The sequence below is a fragment of the Arvicanthis niloticus genome, chromosome 27, assembly GCF_011762505.2.
Source record: "Arvicanthis niloticus isolate mArvNil1 chromosome 27, mArvNil1.pat.X, whole genome shotgun sequence".
NCBI classification, from domain to species: Eukaryota; Metazoa; Chordata; class Mammalia; order Rodentia; family Muridae; genus Arvicanthis; species Arvicanthis niloticus.
This window is the reverse complement of record NC_133435.1, coordinates 28,198,773-28,222,023: the sequence shown is the minus strand read 5'-3', so window position 1 is coordinate 28,222,023 and position 23,251 is coordinate 28,198,773. Positions and strand designations below refer to the sequence as shown.

Here is a 23,251-nt window from a genome sequence, read left to right as displayed (position 1 = left end):
GAGAAAGTTATGCTTCTGGGATCCCAACTAATTCTCTTGATATTAGGCTTTCACAGCTAAGACTTGGGACTATGGTCTCACTTTTGTTGTATTTTTTTTTTTTTTTTTTTTTTTTTATACAGGGTTTCTCTGTGTAGTATCTGAGCACTTTTTTTCTGAACAGAGTTCTTAAGTGTGTACAATGTTGGTTGATCCCTTCTGTTTCACTGGGCGTTCATTTTCTTCTGTGGGGATTCTAACATTCGAAATTTATCTATATTTGTTCGAAACAGCCTGTGATGAATATTTGAAGGAACATTACTTAAAAACAGCTATTTAAAAACCTTCAATGGACTTCACAACACCAAGGTAATACTGGTTTAACAAATACCCTAACAAGTAGTAACCTGAGAGGAAAAAAATACTACTTTAATGGACAAATAACTGTTTAATGGACATTCTTCATGGCTGCCGCTACATAAAATATAGCTAGGAACTTCAGCCCTAAAATTGCTTAAAAAAAAAAACAAAAAAAAAAAAACAAAAAAAAAAACCACTCACTTTAAATCTCTCTTCCTAAGGTACCTGGCATTTGCCTGTACTTACCTAAAGGTAATAATCATTGAATTTATTCCTATATTAAAGATAGTTCTATAACATATTATTTCTTTTAAGTTTGTGTGTTTGTGTGCAGTGTGCAAGTGTGCATATTCGTGTGTGTGTGTGTGTGTGTGTGTGTGTGTGCACAGAGGCAAGAGATTGAGTCTTACTCAAAGGCTCTACACTTTAGTTAGTGAGGCAGAGTCTTTCACTGAACCCAGAGCTCATGCACTGGGCTAGTCTAGCTAGCCAACTTGCTGAGGGAACCCATCTCTGCACCCCTGGAGTGCTCCAATTTTAGGCATGCTTCTCCATGTACACGGCTTTTTTATGTGATGCCTTTTCTTGTACAATTATTGTTATTTTCTTAAAGATTTGTTTTTGGTGTGTGTGTGTGTGTGTGTGTGTGTGTGTGTGTGTGTGTATGTGTATGTAAATGTTTGCCTGCTTATATGTTTGAGTTCCAGATGCATGCCTAGTGCCTGTGGAGGCCAGAAGAGCATCAGGCCCCCTGCAACTGAAGTTATAGACAATTGTAAGCTCCCATGTGGGTGTCGGGAATCAAACCCAGGTTCTCTGCAAAAACACAAGTTCTTAACCACTGAGCTATCTCTTAAACCCTACAATTACTGTGTCCCCCCCCCCCTCGGAATTTTAAGCCCTTTATTGACTGAATAAAGGTGTATTTTAATTTTATTCATGCATAGGTGTGTGTGTGTGCAGTACCTGTGGATTACCGGAAGAGGGCATTAGTTCCCCTGAAGCTGGAGTTTTTTGAAGTTCTGACTGTTGAACCCAGAGCTTCATACATGTAAAGCAAGTACCCTACCACTGAGCCATATCCTTAGCCTCCTCAACAATTTTTTTGAGAAAGATTGTGCGTGGGATTCCTAGAAACTGGAAGAGACCTTACAGTCTCTAGTTCTACTTGGCAATGACAGACTTACTGATGGAGAAACAAGCCACCAAGTTAGAAAATAATACTGGGGATATAGCAGTTGGTAGAAGGTTTTCCGGACACCATGAACCCCTGGGTCTAAACCCCAGCAGCACACAAACTGAGCATGATGGCACATGCCTGTAATCTCAGCACTTTGCAGGTGGGAACAGGAGGGTCAGAAGTTCAAGGTCATCCTTAGCCACTTACTAAGTTTGAGGCCAATCTTTTTAAAGTGGAAAAACATCTTACAGATCATCAAAAAACTGTGCATGCTTTTCAGAGGAAAACCAAACTTCAGGAGTTTGAGGAATATTGTTAGTCAGCATGGCTCAGTGGACTGCACTGGGGTAACACCCTGGCATTAAGTCTAGGCATTAGGAACTAAAGCCTAGGAGAATGCCCTGAAAGGGAGGGTGTGAGAGTCTGGGCTCAGAGCCTCTCCTTAGAGTGTCTTTCCCTCCCAGGTCATGAGGTCAGGTCTGGCAGCATTTAATGACTATGAATCTCTGTAATGAATGGCATCTGGATGGCTCAGGGGAAGTAGACACCACCACCCAACCCTTGGTGGAATTGGGGTAAGGTGGAGCAGCTGGCCACATATGAGGATGTCTTGCTGGAAGAAGTTAGCTTGGGCCCAGCCTGTTAGCAGAGGCAACATAGATGGCCTTGGTTCTCTGCTTCTATGCAATCTTAAGTTTTTAAACAACTTTAAATATATAAAAATATTCAGAAGTAAATTGTTTGATATTATATGTTTATATTTGCAAAAGATGTTAAATGAGGCCCAGCGAAGTGGCCGTGGGGGTAAAAAGCACTTTCTATGCAAATCTGATGGCCTGAGTTTGAATCGGCTCACAATGGAAGGAGAGAATTAAGTCTTGAAAGTTGTCCTTTGACCTCCCCATGAATGACTATGGCACATGCATCATATCAAGCACACCACCAGTATCACCACCACCACAACAATAACAACAGCAACAACAACAATAATAGTAAAGTTTTTAAATGTTTAAAAGATGTGGGAAGAAGAGAGAATCCCATTATCCACATGCTTTTGGGAAGCAGGATGCTTGAGTAGTCGTGATCATGGGGGTGAGTCCCAGAAACAACTTAACCACTCCCTCCTGTGACTCTGGACCCCCATCCACACCACACTGGCTGGCTGCACTTACAGAGGAGCAATCTAAGCAACCCCTAAAAGCCCTTTACCGAGTACCTTACAAGCCCTGGAGAAATTCACTTCTCTACAGGAAACAGGCCCTGGTGTCCAAGCCCACTTGAAATGACTCTCTGAGGAGTGCATGGGGGTCTCTAGCCTGTTGTCTGACTGCTGGCCATTTCCTCCCACCCCTGCCAGCCAGCCAGCTCTGTTGCTGCAAATTGGAGATGAGGCAAGGTAACTGGGAGGTGCGCCTCCCCGGGGGAGTTGTGTTGTTTTTATAGCAGGTGCCAGCACTCCGTGCAAGGTGAGTAAGCACCTCTTCCTTCTCCCTTGGATGTTCTTTCATACCGAGCTTGCCACTGCAGTGTTCCAGACATGGTGAGGAGCAAGGGCTGCCTGGCTCTCGTGCTTCCCAGATTCGGGACCCAAAACTCAAGAAGACAACAGAAGTTGTAAGTGAGGGCTTGCTTCGTGGGCTGTTTTGTTTAGCCAGTATCCTTCTGAGGGCACTGGGAAAGGGCCCTTGCTTCCTCTGGCAGGTAGACATGGACAGAAAGTGCTGGTTGGCTTGGCACACTATATAAAACTGAGTGCACCTTTGCGTCACCTTTGGGCTAATGTTAGGTGTAATGGTCTTTTCTCTAAGGGAATCTTATTTCTGGAAGTTTCTATTTTTTTTAAAGAAACAATGTCTGCTTGTCCTTTCTCATGTTTGAAAAATCACCAGTCATGTGCTTTAGGAATTGATGTCACTGATTCCCATTTGCTTGGGACAGTCGTGTTTGCTTTGGGTTTAGCTGCTCTCTTGTGTTACACTGCTGACTTCTTTAACAGTTGACCCATAAAGGGGAATTTTCTTCTACTGGGAGTCCCACAGTTGACACTCAAGGAATTTGATTTATGTACTCCGATGGGGGTTGGAGGGGAGTAATTCATCGGGTATGTGTGTATGTGTGAGTGTGTGTGTGTGTGTGTGTGTGTGTGTATGTGCGCAAGTGTGTGTGTGTGAGTTGAGTGTATGTGTGAGTGTGTGTGTGTGCACTCGTGTGTTTGTGATTTTTCTCATGGCTGCTATCTGTGGCTGTAATCTGAAAAGACTGCATTTTTAGGCCCGAGGTCCTGTTTCTTGCTTAGCAGTGGAATTATTTCCAAAGTTGTAGCTGAGCTGAATCCACTCTGAGCGATGCTTCCAGAAACCCTACCTCCGACGTCCTTCTCCCAGATGATTCCCATTCGCTTGCCAGCTGTGTTTGACTGGGCACCAGCTGCAGGCAGAGTTACTGTTTGTGCCAGCTCCACTCTAAATCGCGTGTGTGTTTGAGGAGACGAGTCATTCTCACTACTCAGGGCTCTAAAAGCAATGTGACAAAACCACAGTGGCAGAAAAGCCAGAAACTGTGAGGCTGGTGGAAGGACCAGAAAAAAAAAAATCAGTGTCTCCTCATAGTATTATGCTATTCTTGGGTGTGTCACTCTCTCTAGCTGTGAGCTCACTAGCCTTTGCCCCACGTCTGAGCTGGTTGGCACCGTGGCCATTTATACAGATAGAGAGTGGGTGATAACAGCAGGATATCCAAGTTGCCCCAGAGCCAGTGGTCAGCTGGAACTGGAGCCCAAGCCCTGGACTTGTGGCCTACCTCTTCCTGTCTGACAAAAGGGGCAAGCCATAGGCTAGCTCACAACTGCCCAGGGTTGCCCAAATTACCATTCAGAGGCCTGGAGGAATGAAAAAATAAAAATAAAACCCCAGAGGGTTTCATGTATATGTGAATGGGTGCTGGGGAAAAAGGGAAACAGAATCTGAGGTCCACTCCAGCGATGGAGGAGTATGTTGGAATACTTTTCTTATTGAGGCTGTACTGTCTCCTTCGATGATGGTATAAAGTATTTTAGATAATATAGAGTCTCCTTCATAGGAAAAGATCGCCAATGAAAGCTGAAAGCATGAGTTTAAGTCACTGAGTGTTTCCCATGAGCTCTCCTGTGGCGTTTGTCTTCGGGTCCTCACTGGGAGCAGCGTGGTAGATGGATAGAGTGGTCAGTCTTCTGTTCTGATGAGTGTTCGTTGTCCACGAGATTTTTTTCCCAGCTCTTCCTCCCTTGGGGCAGCCCATACAGCCAAAAGACACCTGTCTTGCTCCTCCCAGGACTGCCCACTCACAGGAAGAAGAATGTCCTTAATGACGGCAAGTGAACACCGTGTGCCCATAGGCAGGAAGCCTTCATGCACTTTTACCCAGATTGAATCAGGGGAAAATTCTGTCAGGAAGAAGGCACACCTTCACCAACTCATGGGAGAAGCCTGTACATGTTGTAAGCCTTACCCAAGCAGCCCAACAGCAGGTGTATAATGCCTGGGAATCTGCCCCCACTCACTCTGTAGCTTCATCCCTAGTCTCTCCGGCTTGCCCCCCAAGATCCCAGCTTCGTCTCAAGCAGCAAGCAGCCAGAACCTAGGAAAGACACACCAGGCACCATTATTTATTGAAATGCTCTCAATGCATTGGCCTCCAACCAAATGCAGAATTAGATTACTGTACCTGACCAGTTGGTTCACATTTTAAACAAATAGGCAGATAGAGGTGAATTAGGTAGAAAGGAAGGTGGAAATATACTCCAGGGAGAGGCCAGTGCTGGGGAGGAAAAACCGGTCAGAGCTGGTCATTTTGAGAGCCTAAGTAGGACAGGATCTCAACATATTTCAGATCCAGTTCTGCATTTTTGATCAGCCAAAGGAAGGGTGGATTTGGCTGGGAAAGATGAGTCCAGCCTTCTATGCTTTCAATGTTGGTCCGTTTCTTTGTAATTGTTGTCATCTCTGAGGCACCAGTGTACTTTGTCCACCTCTAACAACAGAACGAATGGCCAGCCATGGCCTAGCAAGTCTTCTGACTCTCCCTCACTTAGGTGGTTCTTTTTTGACTTGACTTTTTATGTTTTAGATAAGGTCATGCATGAAACGATCACTGGCCTAGAACTTGTTATGTAGACCAACCTGGCCTTAAGCTAAAACTCAGTGATCCTCCTACGTCTGCTCTCAGATGTCAAGGTTGTACACGGACCGCCAAGTCTGGTGATCAATCAGCTTTCTGCCATTTATTTTCTTTGTGGTGCTAGGGATAAAACCTTAAATTCTCTAAGGAAGAACTGTCCCTCTGAGCTATGCCCCCAGCCTCTTCCTGTCATTATTAACACTAGGACTGTGGATCAAACCCAGGGTCGTACACATGTAGGCAAGCACTTCCCTACTGTGCTACAGCCAGCTTGAACTTTGCCTTTTAATCTCTGAATTCCCAAAGACTTACTAATGGTCACACTCACACACACAACTCTCACACATACACACTCAATGCATGCATACACACACTCATGCACACTCTCACACATACACACATACTTACACATATTCTCACATATGCATACACACTCACACACATACACCTTCATACACACACACTTTCATATACACACTTATACACTCTCACACACACTCATACCACACCCACACACATTCTCATACACACACACATACTCTCATACACACACATATTCTCTCTCTCTTTCTCTCTCTCTCTCTCTCTCTCTCTCCCTCTCTCTCACACACACACACACACACACACACACACACACACACACACACACACACAGAGCATGATTATGAATGAGTGTCAAATGAGAACCAGGGCTAGCATATGAGACGCTGCCAGGAATCAAGGTAGAGACAGATGGTTTGTTACAAGGTGGGTCTAGGTGGTCTGCCCTCCTGAGAGGATGAAATTAGGAGTGGGCTGGCCAGTTGCTGGAGTCAACACCTCAGAGTTGAGGATGCTCTCTCAGAGCCGGGAGCACAGTGGGCGGGCCATGTGGCTAGAGCAGAGCCCATGTTTGAAGTACTCATGTACAGGAAACGTGTCCAGAGTACAAACAGACAGAGATGTTAGGGATGTAGAGTTTTGGCAGAATGAAACCATTGAAGCTGTTTCAATCAAGCCGTAAAGAGATAAAAGGAAAGTTCAAAAGCAGTAAGTCTGATAGTGCCAGGCAAGATGGGTTGCAGCATGTGGTGCCACAGGCCAGCACCTGGAAGGAATAACCAGCAGCATTCAGTACTCCATGTGGTGGAATTCCAGAATGAATTAGAGCTTCCAGGAGGCCAGGGAGGTTGTGATAAACATATCTTTTGTATCTAGAATGTTCTCTTCCAGAGAGAAGGAAAATAACCATAGCTAAGTGTTTACCCAGTGTTCATCATATGGCAGCCTCTGTTCTAAGCATTTTACATGTGGCATCTAAGTCATCCTCACAATGCCCCTTTGAAGTACTCCCATTATTCCCATTTGACAGATAAATCAACTGAGGCACTGAGCGAGATAGAAAATTACGCTGGATCAGACAGTCCTTAAGATGTAGAGCTGGATTTGAACAGGATGTAAGGCTGTGCGGCTCCAAGTCTTAGCCACAAATGCTCACTTAAATAGGTTTGTGGGAAGATTTACGATACGATGAAAGCAATGTTAAAAGTGATGTGTGTTATCATCTCTTAGAGAGGAGATCAGAGATTCGTAGCCAGCCTATCTGTCATCGTTATTAATTGCCTACTCCAGTTAAGGAGATCAGCACTACTGGAATTTAAAATCTAATGGGTTAATATGCTTTTTCCTTTGACTGTGTGTGTGTGTGTGTGTGTGTGTGTGTGTGTGTGTGTGTGTGTGTAGGGTGTGGACTGTGTGTGTGTATGTGCATGTGGGCAGAAGCCCACATAAGGTGTCTTCCCTGATAGCTCCAAGATCTTTTACTTAACCTTCGGATCACTGATTTAACTAGGCTGGCTGTCCAGCAAGTCCTAGGGAATCCTCTTATGTTTGTCTCCCCAGAACTGAGATTATAAGTATGTGCCAATGCAGTCAGGTTTTTACCTGAGTGCCTGGGATCTTACAAGCACTTTACCATCTGACCCATTTCTCCAGGTCCCTTTTTGTCTCTTAAAACACTGGTTTATGAAAAAAAAAAGAAAAGAAATATTCAGTATAAAATTCAAATTTTACAGACACAATGGATATATAGAGTTGGGGTCCCATTTAATCCCCATGGCCCCCAAGTCACATTATCTATCTTGAGGTAGAAAAATTTCAGGCTCTTTTCTTTTGGAGAGCCTGGTGTGGTCTCATCGTTTATGTCCTAGTAATCCTTTCCGAAGGACGATCCCATTACTCTGTAATGGAAGCTTTTGTTGAACCTAAGACCTTCTGCTGTGCTGCCACACACGGTTTTGTCCGACTTTATTTCCTTTAAAAGTTGCATATGATGTATGTGCACATCACTGGTACCCAGCCTAGATGCTGGTCTTTACTGATCATCAGAGCAATATATCTGATGTGACCCAGATTTCGCCCTCAATGCTACCAACTCTTGTTTCCTTGTGTGTCTTAGATATGACTCAAGGAGAAGCCAGCTTCAGTGGGACTGGGTTTCTGGTTTCTGTGTAAATAATAGAAGCTTAGTGTTTATCTAGTAAACTCTAAAGCAGCAAGCATTCCTAGCCCTGTCTTTCAGACAGCAACACTGAGGCCTGGAGAAGCTAAGAGACCTACTTGCTTGGGATGGCAGAAAGTCTAGAAAGCCTGAGATGAACCCACTTCAGTGACCCTAGAGAGCCTGTGTATTTAATAGCGAGCGCCCTGTCTCTTTATGGCACATACAAGTCTCTTCCTTAAACTGATTTAAATGCAGTGGTTTCTGTAGCAACATATGGAGGTCACTTGTAGAGTAAAAGTCAATAAAACTCCATTGCTTCTCTGTACGGCACACTTCACAAATACCAGCAGCTAGTGTGTGAAGGGAGGTGTCTGAACCGTTGCTACTGCTGCTTTCTGTTGCCCTCCTCTCAAGGCCTGAGCCTAGAATTTGATCCGTTGCTCATCCTTGAACCTCAGTAAGCATCAGCCAGTTGTTCTGAGAGGCCATGAATGGTGGTTCCTGGCCCATGTGTTGTTTGCATTCTTACTGGGCAGTAGGATGCCTACAGAAAGACTATATCTATCCACACCCAGCAAAACCCACACAGAAATCTCCAAAGAGCCCACTAAAACAGCCAAGCCTTGGTAAAAACAGCCATAAGAGACCTTCAGGTTTTTTGTTTTGTTTCTGTCTGTTTAAGCTACACTGATTTAGAACACAGATTCATTTAAGTGAGCCACATGAGTTACCCTGCCCTTAGCTGTAGCTAGAGGAGACTACACAAAGGCACACACACAGTCCCACGCTACTGGGTACCTAAACCCACAAAGATTTGCCTTATTTTATTATTCCAAGTTCTATTGTGTCAAATTATTTTTTTTCCTGAAATATGCAACATGTTTTTAGTATTCTTAACACTTGTGATACCAAGTATGGATCTGTTCCATACCAAGAAATCCCTCTCTGTTCTCTAGACACCAACCGGGCATCGTTCAGCTCAACTCACTCCTGACACAAGCTACTCAGGGCTAACAACAGATCCTGCAGGCTAATAGCGCATTCCCTGGTTGGTTGGATATGGTATGTCCTTTATGAGTTTATTGAAGACTTGGTCCTCAGTGGGTTGGATTAGTGGTGTTTGGATCCTCTGGAGGCTCATGGGAGATGGATAGGTCATCAACCATGTGACCTTGAAAACAACTAAGTTTTCTTGGGACCCTGTGGTGCTTGACTAGTTACAGACAGGAAAGACTGGCCCTTGCTTCTTCTGTTTCCTTGTAATCTGTCCCTCTTAGGCATACCATGATGCCATCAGGATGCTATCAGCCATGATGGGATGTGGCCCAGCATGTGTCCTCCAGAAACCAAGCATATGGCTAATCTTATATTTATAGTTCCCCAAACTAGGAACTAAATAAATCTCTTCTTAGAAACGTGTGTGTGTGTGTATGTGTGTATACATATATATACATACACATATATACACACACATATCATATATATACATGTATATCAGGAGTGACATATATATATATATATATATATATATTACACACATACACACACACACACACACACACACACACACACACACATACACACACACATCAGTAGTGCTGAAGACATGGCTCAGAAGCTGAGAGCACTTGCTGCTCTTCCAGGAAACCTGGGTTTGATTCCTAACCAGCGTCCATCAGCAGCAGGCTGTTTGCATGCTTTCTGCTCAGACAATGCTGGATTGTGGCAGCACTTATTAACCCCGTCACCTGCTGTCCTAAAATGCTGCTCCTTTCATCCTTTGAGCCAAACTCCAGGGTTTTTCACTTTATCATCTTCCAACCTTTGAGGACGGCCGTTGCTTCCCTGCCAAACGTTGTCTTTTCCAAGTTGGAGTCTTTCATCCGTTACTCCTACATGGCACAGAGTCCCAGGCTGTTAAGAACCATCCTTCTGCTCACACATGAACTAGGGTCCCCACCATTAAGGTCTCTCCTCCTTGAGTATGGTCTGAGTTGCTCCTGTTGCTCTCAGACAGTGGCATCAGAGACAGAAGAAGATAGCTACTCCCCTTGTTCTGCCTGGTTTCCTTCTTTCAAGTGTGCTAACCTGGTTTCAACCAGCTCTTTAAAACAAGAAAAACCAAAGGATTTTTTTTTTTTTGAGAAGTTTGTTTTTAAAAACAGGTTTTGGAGTGTTTAGTTTTGTTTTCTCCCAGCTATAACACAGGAAGAAAAGAACAGGTCATGGGCTTTTCATTTGGCATGCTGTGGCATCCTATGTCCCCAACACACTTTTGGTAATTGTATTTAGCTGTTCATCTCATCTGTAATATTGGAAATGTATAAAAAAATATTGTTTATGTTTTCCTAAGTACAGAGTAAAAACACTGATGATGTGCCCAAAGCCAGGTTGTATCTCAAAAGACAAAGACATAAAACACTGTGGTGTGTGCTTTATGCCAGTGACACTGTGACATATTCTTTGTGCAAGTGGCACTGTGGTGTGTGCTTTATGCAGGTGGCTCTTTGAAGCCCCTGACCTTGTTGCCTTCATGGAATTGCGTTTCTACCTCTCTCCTTGAAAGGGCCCGGTTCTTCCTCCACAGCACAGGATGTGGTACCCACTGCAGACCCATATTAGCTCTGTAACTCTAGGACTGAAAGTGAACTGATGGGGCAGGAATAACCTCAAAAGCTTTCTTCTGCTAGGATTCTGACTGTGTGTATGTGAGATCTGATTATGCCCTTAACAACTTCTTTGGAGAAGCCAGCTTATGTCAGGAGATGTAGAAAGTCAGGGAAAATACACTGACAGGCTTGTATTTTTTTTTTTTTTTTAAGGTAAAGTCTCCTCTGGTCTGGGTTAGCTTCAAACTTGCTATATAGCCAAGAATGACATTGAACTTCCAATCCTCTTGCCTTTGTGTCCCACACGCTGGATTATAGGGGTGCCCCACTATACCCACCCGGTTTTATAATTTTATGTAGTTCTACGAATTGAACCAAGAGCCTTGTATGTGTGAGGCAAACATTCTATTAAGTGAGCTAGATCTCCAGCCCCAACCCCCCACCTTGTTTTATTTTCTAAAAAGCATATGTGTGATTGAATCACCTGTATAGGAGACCATTACAGAAGATTATTACATGTAAGGAAACCACTGTTAAACTAACAGTGTCTGTTATTCATCACAGAATCTGAATTAAAAAAAAAAAAAAAAGAATAAAATCTTAAAGGCAAATGATTTTGAAATAAAGGCCAGCTAATTATAGTAGGGAATGTGTTGGATGAGAGTGGGTATGTGTAATTATATAGTAATTATGCTGGAAATATAATCACATGCCACCAGCTACTTAAACATTTCGCCAGGGAAAATGAATCTACCCTCAGCAGCTGCCCCTTCTGATCTCCAAGGCCCACGCTGACTTTGTAAAATGTGTGATATGATTTCTTCTTAGAAAGGGTGACCTTTTCTTGTCCAATTACAAGGCAGTGCTTTGAGGGATTGGCCCTCATCTCAGAGGGATAAAAGGAAATTGAAACTTCTATCAGACGGAGATAATGATGCCAGGAGCAGTTGAGATTAAAAAAGAACAAAGTCAGTTTTAAAAAGATTTCCGAAATCAAAGGGCGGCTCTCTCTCAAATGCCAAGAGAAAGCAGAACCATTTTCAGTGGGAGCAGTCATTTTTCCAGACCCCTAGGCCTCAGCCAATGCCAGTGAGAGAAATTGAGCAAAATCCTTTGAACTTATTGGGAGAAATGTACTGCATAATCCTGAGCTAATATCCTAAAACAAAACAAACAACAACAACAAAACACAGATAGAAACATTTAGAAAGTCAGCAACAAAAAGTGCTACATAGGACCTGTACAAACACTCATACACAGGGGTGGGTGTCCCCGGGCAACCTATGATACCCACAGCAGCCGTTGCTGGGTGGTCAGTTGGGTGGTCACTGTGACTGTAATTATCGCCTTGGCAAGCTGTACAGTCTTTAGCGCACCTTGCCACAGCCATTTGTATTCGTCTGCTTGAGCACAGACCTTGGGGTTCAAACAAGAGAAATCCAAGTGCGTCTTGTTCTGGCGTTGGCAGAGCCCCCGTAGGACTTGGTTTCTGGTGAGGCCTGTCTTCTTACTCACAGATGGCTGGTTCTCACCATGTATTCACATTTGCCCAGGCAGATGCACTTGGAGGGATGGGGACTTAGCTTTGTAGTTTATTTATTCCTGCATTTCTTTTGTGTTGCTGGGGATCCAACCCAGTGCTTTCCTGCTTGCTTGCTGGGCAGTGTGCTCTTGCTGTGAGCTGTAGACAGGCTAAGTGTCTCTTCTTGTGAGTGCACTTATCATTCTGACGAGGGCCCTGACCTTACAATCTCATTTAACCTCCTTCTCTGTGTGTACATGTACACATGCACAAATACATGCATGTATACATGCATGTACACATGCACAAATACATGCATGCACACATGCACAAATACATGCATGCACACATGCACAAATACATGCATGCACACATGCACAAATACATGCATGCACACATGCACAAATACATGCATGCACACATGCACAAATACATGCATGTACACATGAGGTGCATGCACATGAGGGCCAACTTCAGGAGCCACTTCTCAGGTGCCATTCAAATTTTTTCTCTTGTTTTGGAGGCAGCCTCCATTTGTCTGGACCTTGAAAAGTAGGTCAGGCTGCTGGCCACGGAGTCTCACAAATCCCCCTGTCTCTGCTCTCCACCCCAACTCTGGGGTCATAAATGTTCTCAATCACCAAGTTTTTGGTTTCTTTTCTTTTTTTTTTTTTAACATGGGCTCTGAGGATCAAACTCGGGTCTTTGTGTGCTAAAGCTATCTTCCTAGCCCCTTGGTTATTTATTAGGGCCTCTTTTCCCCAAATATACATAGAATGAGAGTTACAGCTTCAATACTTTTGGTGGGTGGGGGGTCCAAACATTTAGGTAATAAAACCATCTCATAATAAAGCAGTCGGTCTAGAACTCCTGGACTTGGCAGAGGGCTGAGCTTCCTGTACACATGCCCGTCAATAGAAGTCCCTTGAGTAGGTTAGCTGACAGACGTGGAGAAACCTAAGAGGGAGCACTGCATTTTCTGCTCGGTCTGTAAACATGTTTATTGTCCAAGCCGTGGGGCATTAGTACAGAGACCTCTACACTGCAGATTCACCCGAACCCCGGAAGGTCACTTTCATAGCCAGGCTGCCCCAGAACATTTTCCACCATAGGCTTCAGCTCTGGGACACTAGGTATCTACCTAGCTAGTCAGGCATTGATTGGCAAAGGCAGCTTCGTACTTTCCCACTTTGCTGTCTCTGAACTTCTGCCCGGTTATGGTTGTAGAGGTGGCCAGTGCCGTTGTTGCAGGATTGAAAATGTTTTGTAACGTCTGTCATGGTCATTCCTACCTATACCAGGCCTCTGGATTACCAGACAGGACTCAGAATGCCACATGCCGGCTTGGAGATCCTAGGATGAATTGACTGTTTTAGGATGAAAAGGCACACAGCCACTTCTGTATGTGGTAAGCAAAGACAAATTCCTGCTGTGTTGGTGTTTGGGTTTGAGGCTTTAATAATTTGAGCTTGGTAAACAGAAAACAGGGCTCACAGACAAGAAAGGTGACTCCGTGGAGCTAGAGACAGCTGGATGGATAAGAAGGTAATCAGGGGAAAGCTAAAGATAACCAGGAGGCGTTGATCATAAATCTACCGCAAGGTTCAGACAGGGTCATGAGGCTTGATTAGAGGCAAGGGTCACTGTGGTGACTTTCGGATTTCCATCCTGATTCTGACATCGGGCCAGCCTCCTTCATCATGCTTCCTGGAAACATGCATACTTGAAAACACTAGCTGAATACGAACACGTTACAGGTGACACAGAGTTACTGTGATGGTGAGGTCCTTGAGAAGTAGGTCAACCAGTGTCCCATGCCACAGGCTTTCCTTACCTGTGCTGTGTCATGTGACCAATAAAATTTGCCCAACAGCTTGCCAGTTTTCATCTTTGTGATTTCCTATGCTCCCAAGAGGCCAGGCCCTCCTGAAGAGGGGTACCAGGATGTGAGTTTACACAGAATGTGAAACACAATTAGATTTTTCTTTGCATATTTTTGCATATCTGACAATATCAACTAATAAACTAATTTCTTGACACATGTAGTCTGGGCATTCTGGAGGGTGGTACTGGGATGTGGGCATGGAGCAAAATATTGGGGAATGGGGTACACACACACACACACACACACACACACTCACCTACCTCACATATGAACGAGGGTAGAAGGAAGTCGGAAGAAAGAGTCATGTGTCATACTCTACTAATTCTGAATAGGGCTTTTATTTCAAGTATTACTTATAAAGTAAGATTGAACCCCCTTGGTTCTGATGCTGGGAAAAGAACTAATACTATGCAAAGTAGTTCAACAAACTAAAACATTGACATACTGTCTGGTTTCTCTTTAGTCTGGCTGTCATTTCTACTGTTGTCCAACTGAGCTGCCAGGCTTAGGGACACTGTATTGTGGGTTTTCCATGTGCCAGACTCTGTTTTAGAACTTGAGACCGGATCTCACTATGTAGCCCTGGCTGTCCTTAAGTTCAGTATAGAAACCACCGTGGCCTTGAATTGACAGACATCCACTCTCTCTGCCTCCTGAGTGTTAGAATTAAGGATATGGAACACTAAACTGGGCTGGTGTGAAATTTTCCATGTGGGCATCATTAATATTGTAGGCTAGGTAGGTCTTTGTTGCCTAGGAACGGGGGCTGCCCCAGGCATTTAAGCTACTTAGGAGTGTCCCTGATTTCTGTAATTGATAGCATCCCAACTTTGACAAGCCAAGTGTCTCCAGATACATGCAGAATGTCACTTAGAAACAAAATTGTCCCTGGCTGCAAACCACTCTTAGAGACACATGAATGTTTGTGATGGGATGTCATCAACGGAAAAAGCATGAGCCAGAGACAGAGCTCCTACTGTCTTCATTCCCGGTTTTGTTTCTTGAACTTTTTTATATACCTTGGATAGTGCTGGGAGGTAGAGATACAAGAGTAAGTAAGTCATGGTTTTTATTGAAAGAGAAGAGTCTAACAGAGAAGGAAACTTACAAAGAAACAAATTACCAATCGGAGAGGTAAATACGGTGAAAGAGACATACAGAGGGACTGGGGACTTATATTCCTCATGATCAGGGACAGAGAGTTGCTCAGAGCAATTTCTGAGGACATGAAGGGTTTCCAGGGAATGGGGAAAGTTGGGGGGAAGGGCACAGACTTCATCATGTGCTCCTCTGTGCTTCATCCTAGGCAGTATCTCTCAACTCTCCTAACGCTGCGACCCTGCAATACAATCTCTCATGCTGTGGTGACCCCCAACCATAGAATTTATTTTTGTTACTACTTCATAACTGTAGTTTTGCTACTGTTATGAATTAATTGTAACATAAATATTTTTGGAGACAGGTTTGCCAAAGGGATCTGGACTCACAGATTGAGAACTGCTATTCTAAATGGCAGGACACCACGGGAGGGATTCAAATGAGAGTATGAGTGATTTTATTAAAACCAACTGCTCAGCTAAGTGTGCAGAGAGTGGGTGTTTAAAAAAAAGCATGACATTAGGACTTGTGCTACAGATGAGAACGAGAAAAAGTTAAGGTGAGTGCCATCCTGGTTGGTATCAGGCCCAGTGAGAAGTATCCAGTGAGAGAGGAGATATTGTCTATGGTAGCATATTAACCTACGTCCACTTTATGGATAAGAAAATTGAAGCTCAGAGAAGAATCATCAATGCACAGTGACAGCAGTGGGCAGGGGACTTGGGGCTTGTTCACCAACTTCCAGCCTGTCATGCTATTTGCTTTGGTTGAGTGTGGTGAAAGCTGGCAAGAAGATGGCTCCATTCAGAAAGAGAAGTAGACATGGAGACAGTTGGCTTTTATGCCTGGCAGGTGCTCAGTCGTTCAAGAAGGGAGACATGATTTTAATGAAAACGGTGCCAATATATTTACATATCTTTTTTCCTGTCTTCTATATCAGGGAGAACAAATAACTCTCCAAACATTATATGCAAATGTCACCCATGTGAGCTGCAGCTTCGGCTTCTTCTCATGTTCTGTAGGAACAAGTAAAGGCTTGAGGCTCTACTGTGCATTGTTCTGCTTCTGTATTTAAATGTTCTCCTTGTCTCTCTAGACGCAGAGCCCAGGGCAAAGTTGTAATAAACACTTGTCAATGATTCACTGATTTATACAATATTTTAGCCTCAACATTCAATCTTAGGCCAACAGGCCGGCATGCAGCTCTGCTGTCCAAAGATACTAATTTGACTAGAACCAGGAGTGACCATGGGAAGAAATAAGGGAAAGAAAAAAACTGGGCTCAAGGTAGACCCTTATGGGTGTGGCTAAGCTCCCTCTGTCACTTTTCTCTAGGGTTGCTCTTTAACCTTTCCTTCTCCAAATCTTCACTTCGAAGCTCCTAGAAAAAAAAAAATCAAGATATCATATTGCAGTATTTACTTATATTTTTAGAAAGTATCCCAAAAGACCAGCTAAGTCTGAAGAATGATTATAGCCTGTGACTTGGAACAACTCAAAGGACCTGTACGAATAGCCAGGGAATGTCTGGTGTTTATGGCTGAGGATCACCTTCCATCTCACTGTGGGGAAGAGACAGCTCTGGGTCTGGATGGAAGATTCAGTGCCTTCCAGTTTCCCACAGCTGCTTACACATGTTAGCTGTGCATTTGAGGCTCCGTCTCACACAGACCATGTTGCTGAGGTGCTTGACCTTCAGAATTGGGTGGGACTTGATCTGGAGTCTATGTTCCGGGAAGAGTGAATATACCAGAAAGCCTCCTCTCCCATCTCTGCTTCTCTGCTTGGGTTCTAACCTCAGGGAAGTCATGGGAATGTTTCTGGTGTATCTATGGTACCAGAGTCCACTTACTGGTCCCAAAGCAGGACTTGCTCCTGAGTTCCACCTTAGAAACTAACTGGGCAGTAGCTTGCTTTAATCATATTGCTCATACTCAGTTCTATTTTTAAAATAATTTAAATTTTTTTAAAAAATAATAAAACCCTTTTAAAAACGATCTTATCTAAACTTTAACTTGCAGGTAACCTGAATGTCGCTCTAGGTTAAACTAATATTACCCTTGGCCATATTCTAGTCACAGAACAGATCTGTTTGAGGTACTTCTCTCGGCAATTTCTGATAACCCAGTAAGTTGCATAGTGTGTCCTGAGTCCATCGCTGTCTGTTGGACTATGACTGTCGGGGAAAGATCTCACAGTATCTTTAGGAACAGAAGGGACCTCTGATTTCTGTAGTATGATTAGTGAGGGACACAGCTGTCAAAGAATGCTAATACCACTTGGAGGATATCTGCAGGATAGGGGTGTGCCTATGTCTAGATGATTCTAAATATTCCTGATTTAGTCTCGGGGCCTGAGGATTGACAGGCCATAAGATAAGGCCTTGGCACTATGTTACTGCTGTGTAATGGAAAAGACACTTGTTCTGGCTGGGCCAAAGTGTCCTCATGTCCTAGCTTGCTTTCTACTGCTACGATGAAGACAGTAAGTGAAGGCAACTTGGGGAGGGAGGAAAGGGTTTATTTGGCTTACACAGACCATTATGAAGGGAACTCAAGGCAGGGATCTGGTGGTGGGAACTGAAGCAGATGCCATGCAGGAACACTGTTTACTGGTTGCTCTGCACAGCTTGCTCAAGGGTGGCAGCTGCCCACAGTGGGCTGGGCCTCACACATCAACCATCAATCAAGAAAATACATCAGAGACTTGCCTACAAGGTAATCAGAGGGGAGCATTTTCTCAGTTAGGTTCCTTCTTCCCAGATGGTCCAAGTTGACAAAAACCAACCATCCAACCAACCAACCTAACTAACTAAATAGCATATGAAAAGAAAAGAAAAAAAAAGGACATTATAGCTCTTACTTCAGGACTTGTGAGAAGCATAACAGTTTCTGGTCCATATGTGCCTGGTCGGTACATTTATTCCTTTGATAGTCCTACTGAAGAAACAGAAATTTGCTTGCTTGCTGCGTGCTTGCTTCCTTCCTTCCCTTTCTACCTTCCCTCCCTGCTTTACTTTTTTCCTTCCTTCCTTCCTTCCTTCCTTCCTTCCTTCCTTCCTTCCTTCCTTCCCTCCTTCTTCCATCCCTCCTTCTCTTCTTCCCTCTCTTTTTTCCTTTCTTCTTTCCTTTTTTCTTCCTTCCTTCCTTCCTTCCTTCCTTCCTTCCTTCCTTCCTTCCTTCCTTTCTTTGAGATAGGGTTTCACCGTGTAACTCAGACTGGCCTGAAACTCTATACATAGAGTAGTCCAGATTCCAACTCTCAGAGCCACCTGCCCATCTTCCCAGTGCTGGGATTAAAGGTGAGGGCTACCACACTTAGCTAAATGTATATATTCATGTTGGGCTATTTTAGAGAGGGCTCAGTAGCAGCAAAACATAATATATATACAATTTAAAAATGAATTTTGAGCATTTTGTGTGAGATGCAACCATGCTATTCGGAAGTCTTTGAAGCCAAAGGACCGGGCTTGGTTCTTTTCATCTGGTGACATGTATGCTTAGGTACAACTATTCATTGTGTTCACACATAGTTGTTTTCACTAGTTCTAAGTATGGATGCTCGGTTACTGTCTCCTCTTTGTTCACTTGCATCCAGAGTGGAATCTGTTCTCTTAAAGTGAAAGGCTTGAGTGTGCAGCTGCTGAAGGTCCCCGTGGAGTCCCTGTTCTGTCCCAGCAGTACAACAGTGACATCCATTGGCCTGTTTACTAATTAGAGAAGAAAGCTGCTTGACTCTTGGGCTTTCGGATACAGAGATATGGAAGTACTTGGGAATTTAAGGAAGTCAGGCTAGTGGCTAGCACGGCCTCTGCTCCCCTGAAGCCTGGGCTGGCTTCAGGACCCTTCTCCATTGATGTGTTATTAAGACCAATGTTACCTGTGTCATCTCTCTGGTTGTGTGGGAGTCGGTCCTATCTGGCCTCAAACTCTTCTCTGGATTGCAGGTGGCCGTTGGTTTGGTATAGACATATTGAATGCACTAAAGAAGGTAATTCTCTTTTCTTCTGGATCTTTCCACAGTGATAAAGATGATGCCAGTATTTGCTTTTATGGCTACCAATGGCTTTTCTGTAGAGCTTACTATAAATCCCCACAATCATATAAAAACTGTTGTAAGAGTTTAACACCCATCAAACTAAGGACAGGAAATGGAGCACCAAACTACAGAGCTCAGTAACTTATGTTCACCGCCCCAGCTAGAAGGAACCCAGGCATCACAGACACAGGGCAACATTTCCAGAGGTGCCCTGAGGAGAAGATTGAATGATGAGATCAAAGAGAGGACTCATGGTTGGAGACGAGCCACCAGGGAGTGAGTAGCAGGCTCCTCCTTCTTAGGTAGACAGTAAGGTATAGTACTCGTTTCTATCTCCATAGAAACCAGATCAGAAAAGACTAAGGCAAAAAGTATTTACTTTTTCCTACTAAGTATGAGGATACTCAAGAAAGCAAGGGCAGATGCTGGAGAGATGGTTCTGGTGGATCCAATACCCTCTGGTCTCCACAGGTGCCTAGGTACACATGGCAGATACATACACACACACACACACACACACACATTTTAAAAAGCAATTTTAAAACAAAAGATTAAAAACAAACAAGACAAAGCATGTATAGAAGACCTCTGGTCCAAAGAAGGCTAGAGAGCTGAGCAGTTGTTACAAGTATTGTTCTTTTTCCTCAGCATGGTGTGTGTGTGTTGTGTGTGGTGTGGTTGTATGTGTGTTGTGTGTTATGATCCAAGTAATAGCTAGACATGGACACCTTAGGATAAACCTAGTGAATAGTCTCAGTTCAACACAAAGCCAAATTATCAATCATCTCTCGATTTCAAAACCAAGCATGTGGTAACCCTGACACATCATACACATCACACTTACACACAGAAACAAGACTCAAGGATTCAACTTCACATTGAGTCATTTTATAATGAACCCCCTCTTGGAAACAATTAGAGAATTTGCAACAACTAATAATTTGTAACTATTTGTGATACATAGAGCCGGTACCATTACTGACTCAGCTAATAAAGGTTTTGGGGATAATCTTTCCGATTAAACAACAACAACAAAAAAATGACTCATCTATGGAAGAGTCTCATTCACATTTTCTTCCTCCTGGGCTGGCATCTAACAGGAGAGTTTTCCCGGTGTGCCTTCTTTTTCAGGTGTAGATACTCATGACCCACCCTGGTGACTGCATATCTATGTGAATTCATTGGAGAGGGTTCCATGCACCACTCCCTGTGTATGTGTGGAACTTTCTGAGGACAGTGTCTAATAGGTGGCCACAGGTCAGGACTAGGAATTCTTTCCTTCCTGCCATGTAACTATTTGGGCTACTTTGGGGAAACTGGAGTCCACATTTTAACCCTCACGTGTCATTGTGATGGTTATTTTGGTTCAGAAACTACCACTGAAGCCAGATGGTGGTGGTGCATGACTTTAATCCCTGACTGGGGAGGCAGAGGCAGGTGGATCTACAAAGCGAGTTCCAGGACAGCCAGGACTACATAAAGAAACCATGTCTTGGAAAACCAAAGCAAGCAAGCAAACAAACAAAACAAACAAACAAACAAACAAACAAAAACCCAGAAACTACTGTGTTAAATAATAGAGTTTAACTAGCAGTTCTTGGCTGTGTTTAGGGTCCTTACATAAATACCAGAATAGAGAACCAATGACTCCTGAGAATTGGGAAGCCGCTTATGATGTGAGAAATGATTAAATTCTGGGCTAGCCATAAAGTGTATGCTTTCCATGTGAGAGGCTATAAACATATGGAGTTAAATTCCCTTCCCCAATTTATTTAAAAATATTTTTATTGACAGATAACTTACAAACCGAAATGTGTGTACCTTACTCCTTACAATGAATGTGTTTGTGTGTATGTCTGCCATGTGTGTCTAGGCACCTGTGGAGACCAGAGGGTATTGGATCCACCAGAACTGAGTTACTGGCAGTGTGAGCCTCCTGGCGTGAGTGCTAGGAGCTGAATTAGAGGCCTCTGAAAACACTAACAATGGATATACCCACCTATGTAACTGGATCGCTGGCAAGATGAAGATCTTGTTCATCACCCCCGATGGGGGGGCCCTGAGGTGCCTGTTGTTCCTGTTCATTTCTTCCTAGAAATGCTTTTCCTTAGTCTAGAAAAGAAACTCCTTCTCCCCGCTCCTCTTCCTCCTCCAAGTGCTGGGAGGATAGGTGTGTGCAGTTCTGGGGACTGAACCGGTCTTGGTGGATGCATCCCAGCCACACCCAGTGGCCAGCCTCTCTAGAGCATTGTTAACTAAAAGAGCACCATACTGTCTTCGGTATTTTCCCACTCATCATTATTTTTGGACTTCAGTTATATTTGTGTTTGTCTTAGGGTTTTACTGCTGTGAACAGACACTGTGACCAAGACAACTCTTATAAGGACAACATTTAATGGGGGCTGGCTTACAGGTTCAGCGGTTCGGTCCATTATCATCAAGGTGGGAGCATGGCAGCATCCAGGCAGGCATGGTGCAGGAGCTGAGAGTTCTACATCTTCATCCGAAGGCTGCTAGCAGAATACTGGTTTCTAGGCAGCTAGGGTGAAGGTTTTAAAGCTCACACCCACAGTGCCACGCCTACTCAAAAAAGCCACACCTATTGAAACAGGGCCACACCTTCTAATAGTGCCACCTGAGCCAAGCATATACAAACCATCACAGTATTCATAGTTCATTGTTTTTAATTTCTGTTGATAATCGTGTGACCTATGTCCAGTCTTGGGCAATTATGAATGAAACTGCTGTGAGTGTTAGTGAATAAGTCTTTTATTGACACATATTTTCATTTCTCTTGAAATGGGGACCCATAGGGCAGATAGGGTTTGATATTATAAGAGACTTATATCTATTGCCTGAAGAGGTTACATCATCTTACAATCTGGGTTCCATTTTCCCATACCCTTCCCCACTGTTGGCAGTTGTGCTCGTTTTTTATCACTGAGGATTCTGCCACAGACAGAGCATCTGAAGGCAGCATACAGGTAAGCGCTCACAACTCTAGGTTAGCAATCAGGATTCAGCTGTGTTTCCGCTCAGGTTCTGAAGGTGAAATCAGAGTGTAGATCGAACGGGTTCTTATCTGGAGAGCCTAGAGTAATATCCACTTCCCAAACCATTCAAGTTGTTGGTTGAATTGCCTATCCTATAGTTATCTGATAAAGTCTCCATCTTTTCCCCAGCTGTCACCTTTGCCCTTGATCCTGACGACATGCCCAGCCCCTTCCTGCTCTGTATCCCGTTGACTTCGGCCACCAGCTAGAAAAGGAGAGGTTTGCTTTTCACAAGGTGTTCCTAGTCAGGCCCAGATCCACCTAGACAATCTCTACTTCCATTTGTTGTTATTGTTTAATTTTTATTTACTTATTTGGTGGCGGTAGGAGGGGCACAGTTCGCATGTGGAGATCAGAGGAAAATGTCCCGGAGTCATCTGTTTTGCTGAGAGAGGGTCTCTCTAGTTTCTGTCACTGTGCTGTGTCCTCCAAGCTTAGCTGGCTGAGAGAGCTTCTGGACAAGTCTCCTATCCACTTCCCCACCCCTCACCCTTGCACTTTGCCAATAAGAACTCTTCTACCGGGCTCTATCCCCAGTCTCTAATTTCCCTTCTTGGTAGTAACTAAATTGGTGTTGGGTTGCAAAAGCATTTTTGGCGCCATCTTTAGAATTTGGCACCACAGCCTGCACACATGTGCTTTAACTCCTTGGCACCACAGCACACACATGAACTTTAACACCAACATGCTTGCCACCAGTTCTCTTACAGCTTGCGAGCCTGTGTCCGAATCGAGTGTCTCTTGTCCAAAGTGCTTAGGACCTGCATGTTTCAGGCTTCAAATTGTTTCATATTTTGGAACATTTGGATTCACATAAAGGAGATACTTTAAGGGGCTAAGTCTACATACTAATTCTTTTATGTTTCATATACACTTTCTATCTGTAGCAT

At 43.8% G+C, this 23,251-nt stretch overlaps 1 protein-coding gene across 5 annotated transcripts in view; it reads left to right on the top strand.

Annotated features, from left to right (window-relative positions):
* Nucleotides 1-23,251, top strand: part of Shroom3 (shroom family member 3) — a 284,471-nt gene that overhangs the window by 176,009 nt on the left and 85,211 nt on the right. Inside the window, exon 1 of one of the 5 annotated variants that reach the window (XM_076926482.1) lies at nucleotides 2,976-3,133. The exons of the other annotated variants lie outside the window; for them this stretch is intronic. Coding sequence (XP_076782597.1) covers nucleotides 3,057-3,133 — 77 coding nt within the window. The 5' untranslated portion in view covers nucleotides 2,976-3,056. Of the gene's footprint in view, nucleotides 1-2,975; nucleotides 3,134-23,251 lie in introns of those variants that run through there. 5 annotated transcript variants of the gene reach the window in all.